The sequence below is a fragment of the Larimichthys crocea genome, chromosome XVI (genome assembly GCF_000972845.2).
Source record: "Larimichthys crocea isolate SSNF chromosome XVI, L_crocea_2.0, whole genome shotgun sequence".
Classification (NCBI taxonomy): domain Eukaryota; kingdom Metazoa; phylum Chordata; class Actinopteri; family Sciaenidae; genus Larimichthys; species Larimichthys crocea.
Window position 1 is genome coordinate 16,135,012 of NC_040026.1, and position 6,356 is coordinate 16,141,367.

Here is a 6,356-nt window from a genome sequence, read left to right on the forward strand (position 1 = left end):
CCAACAATAACTTTTGGTGTCATGCAGTCTTTCAAGCGTAAGTCCTGTGTGAGATCCATTCATCCAGCACACTACTTCCCTTTGTGGACTTTGTATTTTTTGCACACCACCTGACCTCCTAATGGCATTGTCGAACTTACCAGTTTCTCCCCCTTTAAAACAAACAGATTTAGTCTTTGTTTTCTCCTCGTGCGACAGCAGATGCGCTTCAAGCTTCAAACTAATATTTTGAAGTGAAAATAACATGCACAAATCTCAGAGTTACAAATCTTGAGTCGTTATCTAGACATAAGCACTGGACTAATTACCACTTTGATCTGATGATGGCGTTTCATGACAAGTCAGAGGATCATTAAAAAAGATTTTAATTCATCCTGTGGGGAATATGAATGTGTGTGCCGAATGCCACCACCATCCCTTCAATAGTTCCTGAGACTTTTCACTCAAAGCCACAAATGTGAAGCTCATGGTGGTCAGAGAATCACCAAAGTCAGTAGGATTCATCCTCTGGTGACCTTGAACATCTGTACAACTTGGAATTTAGACAATGTTTGTGCAGATATATCCACGAAGGTGGTGGACTATCTGACAGAGCAGCTGGCATAGCTAGTAAATAGTTTCTTTACACTGAAATTTGAACACTTGCAGTTCAAGAGCTGAATAAAATGTGTTCATTTCTGATGTAAGTGATCGACAGGACAATTTCTGAATGGCTTTGTGTGCCTGCCGCTCTTTAAGGCCTCCTTTAAGATGAGCTGCCGTAGACAATGAGAGGATTTTCACCTGCTGACGACTGCCTGGCATGAACGTCAGTCACCTCTGAGGTTAGTGTGACAGAGACTTTGTTTATTTCTGGAGCGTATGCATTTAGCAGCTCAGGGATCAGAGTGCTACTGTCTTTGTGCGCTTGCCTTAAATTTGTTTTCAATAGACAGACACAAGACACATAGATACCTCTCATCAGTTTATGCATTTAAATAATATGCTACTTAGAAATGTGAAGAAGTTCACTTGATCTCTATAATTGCATAATACAGTCTTAACACAAAGGCTAAGTTACATCACCTCAAACTGACGAACTAACGAAAACAAGACAATCTGCTTAGTAAAGGCCTGACACAGCCGTGACATGCGAGGGCGTCTCTTGTCAATTCTTTCTTACTTAAAGCAGCTCAGTTATTCAGGTTGAAAAGCCCTTTAAAGTAGAAGGAGCGTACAGTAGAAGAGCAGCAATGCAACATGTTTATTGCAAGCTGTCGGACATGGACGGACGAGTAGTGCAATAATTTGAAAATGGATAAATTACAAATCCAACTGGAGACTACGTTTTGAGTTTCAGCTATGTCCACACGTGAAAATAAAACAACTGTACACACATCCTAATGGCTCCGCAGTGTTTACAACACCACATCAACAGGGAATGAGGAACCTCTGATTAAAGGAAATCTTGGTTTGGATTATTGGCAGAACATTGAGTCTCCTTTTATTTCTTTTTAATAACCGGCTCAACAATCTTCTGTCCGGTGAGGAAGTTCCACACGCCGCCTCGGTAATACTCATTTCCAAATGAGTAGAGGAGAGCATTAAAGACTGGATTTGTCTTTGCCAAAACTGGAAGCACCTACGAGCAGAAACAAAATGTACATAATTTATCAAGTACTTGACAGTTTGAGGTTTTACGTGTTGGGATTTCATTTTTACAGTTTATAGTTCTGCATCATTTCTATGTTTATAAAAACATTATATTATAGTAATTGCTGATATGGTAACACAGTGACATTGAATACAATAAAAACCCAACAGAGCAAGGAATTGTTGAAACTATTGTGACAGATTTTAAACAAGCGATCAGTTAGGCAGATTATCCAAACCTTAAACCCAAACTTTATTTGGGCATTAAACTTAAAACGGAGCAATTTCCAGGAGCAGGAGCTGTATTTATTTATTTATTTATCTATCTATCTATCTCAGTAATTCATCAACTCAATGTAATGACTTTGATTGAATTACACAAACAAACAAACAAAAATAGCACTCACCATCCTTAGTTTTGGAGATACGACCTTCGCGTTCTGGAAGCAGGCGTAGATACACATGAGGACGTAAGGACCCCAGCACATCAGCATTACCCTCAAGGGCAAACTGGTGTTGAACTAGAAAACAAAGTTAAATGTGTTAAAATAGATATAGTACACATGGATTAGATGGTTTAGTATTAACAGTATTCACCTGGAAATATTACAAAAACATTCAACAGTTAATATTTGCATAACAATAAATGGATGGAAACTTGCATTAATTCATATTTTCTTTTGCTGATTTTCTGAAAATTCAGTTAAAATTTGCACAACATTTGGATGGAAATCTGGCTGCAGGCATCTTAGATTTATGCAGTCACCTCTATAAAATAAATGTGCATGAAACTTTGTTCAAACTCAACATCAACATGTGTTTTCAGAAACAGTGTCATGGTAATAAGGGATCATTTAAACACATTGCATGCACAGGTGTTAAAAATTGCCAATTAAATGTAAAGGATACAAATAGAAAAACTCACTGCCTGTTGGGAAATTGCTACTTCAATGTGCCTCGATTCTTAAAGAATAGTCTGAAGTTAGATGAGAAGATGGATACCGCTCTTGTGTCTGTGCCATAAGTACGGAATTAGAGCGAGGCAGTGGTTTGTTTGGCTTAACATAAAGACTGAAAGCCACAATGATCAGAGTTTAAAGATATACCTACCAGCATCTCATGTTCAGACAGAACACAAAGCTAATTTTCACACTGTGTTATTTATGTGGATTTGACTGATGTACGGACTGTACAGACAGGAGGTCACTGCACTGGTCAAGAAATAGTTGCATCACATAACTCTCAGTAACACCAGTTCACAGGTTAAACAAACAGGCATTATAGACATCTGAGGTAAAGCCTTGGCCTCGACACCAGTTCCTGTACAGTAGTTAAGTAGAATTTAGCTCTCTCTCTTCCAAGTCTGATCAAAGGTATTTTAAGAGTATTGCAGCACATTTACCCTGTGGTGATGGATCTTCTTGAAGTATTTGTAGGTGGCACTATAACATGACATCATGGTGAAAGCTGGGAACATCAGGTAGAACACCACCAAACTTAGCATGTACGTCATATAGTCCCTGTTAAAAAGAGATAAACGGGAAAATAATCTGTCACATAGTAAATATTTGTCAAAATATGTTGGATAGCTGCATTTCTTATACCTGGTGTAGCTGTTGTTTTGTCAAAGTTAGGTTAAGTTAATCTTTTGGTAACTACAGACAACGAAACATGAATTGATACTGATGAAAACAACAACAAAGAGTTTCCAAAAACCGTGCCAAAAAATGAATGGGTGTGTATTGCGAGAACTTTCGAGAGCTAGAGTGAGTGATGTCATCACCAGAGTGGAGAGTGAGAGGAAAATTTGTCTAAAAATAAATTTGTAAACTGCGATTGTGGCCGCAAATGTCAAGATACAGAAATCATTTATAGCTAGAAACGTAGGAAAATTTGTCATCTCACTCACTTCAACAGATACTTTAACAGACTTTGGTTCTTCAGCTTTTCAGGTATTTGTGGATCAATGAGACTTCAATAAATGCCTGCTTTAACCAAAATGGAAGGTGACTGATGCTTACATCCTTTTTTTTGTCATTTTATTGAAATGCCTTATTGAAATGAATGTAGAGATAATGACAGTAATGATGCTGTTACCTTCTTTATTTATTCAAAAACGAGGGAAGAAAGAAAGGAAGGAAGGAAGGAAGGAAGGAAGGAAGGAAGGAAGGAAAGAAAGAAAAAAACGACAAAAGGAAGGAAGGAAGGAGGGAAGTAAACAAATGATGGAAGGAAGGAAGGAAAAAACGACAGAAGGAAGGAAGGAAGGAAAAAACGAAGGAAGGAAGGAAGGAAGGAAGGAAGGAAGGAAGGAAGGAAAAAACGACGAAAGGAAGAAAGGAAGGAAAAAAATGAAGGAAGGAAGGACGGAAGGAAGGAAGGAAAAAAACGACGAAAGGAAGGAAGGAAGAATGGAAGTTAAAAAAATGATGGAAGGAAGGAAGGGAGGAAACAACGAAAGGAAGGAGGAAAGAAAGAAAGGAAGGAATAAGGAAAAAAACGACGAAAGGAAGGAGGGAAGGAAGGAAAAAAACAACGCTTGTTGTATTAATACTGAATTTACTGAGCAGTGTCAGTAATAATGTATGGGGGAGACGGGGCCAGAGTCAGGAACACTCAAAATTTCTTTAGAAATGTTCTAGTATATTTATACAACTCTACCTGTCTCCTCTGGTGTAGTCCAGCGTGCAGCAAGTCCCCATAGGCTCAAAGTCATAGACACCCCATCCCATGAGAGGAAAAGCAGCCCAGGAGATGGACAGAATCCAGATGATGCCACTCATTGTCAGACTAGTGCTCCAGAAAAGCTTCTGTCCTACAGAATAAAAACATGCATAATGACATTTAGATTTGAGAAGACATTTCATTATGACTGACAATGAATACATGCATGTATTCCTGCCATTCATTTTGTTTGTCTACTATACAAATACTTTCCACAAATTAGTCTCCAAACCTTTAATGCTTAAGTTTGAGTAATACTGAACCTGTAACTGTGTTTCAAATATCTTTAAACCAGCATTAATTAATTTTTTGGCCACTGGGTGGCAGCACAACAAACTTTCACTACCACATTGACATATTATCACCTTATGAGGTTAATGTGTTGGCAAACAGTTGCCTATATTTCACATCCATTGAACCGAAAACAGTAGAGTTGTGTGTCATATAACCAAAATAGTGAGCTCAAAGACACTAAAACGCTCCACGGGTATGTCTCATTGTCAGTATTTGATTAGAGGAATGTTTTTATTTGATGTTAATGCTTTCTTTCAGGTAGTATTAGTTATTATTAGTCACAGTAAAATAGACTCTATTTCATCCTGTTTACAGTAAGCTGAACTTTACTTTACTCACTGGTGCAGTACTGGTGATATCTGTCCCAGGCGATGGTAGCCATGAAACTGATGGATGCCAGGACCGCTATCATCCCTTGAAAACCATGATAGGCACATCCATCTTGACCAAATGGCCAAGATCTAGACAAGACAAATAAAAACTTGAATCATACTCCAGCATGCTTAAGAATGTCACCTATATGTAATATTACAAACAGTGTTAAACACCCTGTCTTTTTTTAATTAGTTTTTGATTGTCGATAGAAATGTGGTATCCCCCACTATGATTTAAAAAAAAGGTTCCTGTGGATGGAAAACAATGAAACTTCTGTTATGATACCTGAGATAGCTCGCATATGCAGCTGTGAGTCCGTTAACATTCAAGCAAATGTCAGCCACAGCGAGATTGAACACAAAGAAGTTACTGGGATTCCTCATCTCCTTCACTGTGAGGAAAGACACAATGCTGATGGCATTGAGGAAAAATCCAAGCAGGCCTAAAAGTGCAAAAAAAAAGACAAAGAAAGGAAAAAAAAGTGAAATGTCTCTTTAATTTCTGGCATCACACTGATTTCAGTCTGTATCACAAGAATCCTGTTGGGTGATGATTTTAAAAAGTCTCTCAAACATCTCAATGAGAGAAATAAAAGTAAAAGAAAGCACTGAGATTTCCATAATTAAACAAGGCCTACTTTTATTATAAAAGCAAATGTTTTTCAGAGTGAACCGTGTTAACACGTCTTCCTTTGTCCACTTACCCCCAACAAAAAGCGCTGAGCCGAATGTAAACATATCAAACTCCGTGAATCCCTCCGGTAATGTATACGCTGCCATGGTGAAATGCACAAATTAAACTTAGCACAGAAAAAAAAGGTGAAGTCCTCTTGTGTGGCGCTGCAACAAAACGACGCCTTATAAAGGCTCTTTCACGTGAAAAAGCATAAAGAGACTAATCTTAATAAACCCCCCTCTGCAATCCCCTGAGGAATGTCCTAACCACCACCACGCTTCTTTTTTTTCAAGCTTCGTGCAGGTTTGGGAACGCCAAAACTTTTTGCGCATTTTGCTGCGCAACTCTTTGATCTAAAGTTTGTTAATTCAGAGCTCGGCTGTGATTTTCTTTTGTTAATGTGACTAAATTTAGCACCGACTTTTCCCTACTACATTCAGCTGACACTGCCCTGATAAGAAAAGAGAGTGGGAACATGGGAAATGGTGTTTTTTAACCAAAGTTATTCAACAGGCTGAATTTTATGTGATGATTCTTAGTTAGTCATTTTGCTAGAGAACATATTTACTAATTGTTACAATAAACATTGATAACACAACTATTTATTATCTATATTGAAAGACAGATTTGTTCCTCTGCTGTTCTTCATGATGTTT

The 6,356-nt window shown here is 38.0% G+C and overlaps 1 protein-coding gene across 1 annotated transcript; it reads right to left on the minus strand.

Moving 5' to 3' along the window:
• Positions 1-951: 951 nt before the first annotated feature.
• On the minus strand, positions 952-6,146 carry rgrb (retinal G protein coupled receptor b). The gene is made up of 7 exons (XM_027289526.1): positions 5,729-6,146; positions 5,311-5,467; positions 4,990-5,111; positions 4,294-4,447; positions 3,035-3,152; positions 2,040-2,153; positions 952-1,621 (listed from the first exon to the last, which is right to left on the minus strand). The coding sequence occupies exons 1-7, from the start codon at positions 5,802-5,804 to the stop codon at positions 1,484-1,486; spliced, it is 879 nt and encodes a 292-aa protein (XP_027145327.1). The 5' UTR covers positions 5,805-6,146; the 3' UTR covers positions 952-1,483.
• Between the last annotated feature and the right edge of the window lie 210 nt (positions 6,147-6,356).

Bases quoted from the DNA above. Each gene is read 5' to 3' on its own strand.
- rgrb (XM_027289526.1), bottom strand. From the start codon at position 5,804: ATGGCAGCGTATACATTACCGGAGGGATTCACGGAGTTTGATATGTTT. The intron at 4,448-4,989 runs GTGAGTAAAGTA...TTTATTCTGTAG, and splicing joins ATATCACCAGTACTGCACCA to GACAGAAGCTTTTCTGGAGC. The intron at 3,153-4,293 runs GTAGAGTTGTAT...TCTTTTTAACAG, and splicing joins GACTACACCAGAGGAGACAG to GGACTATATGACGTACATGC.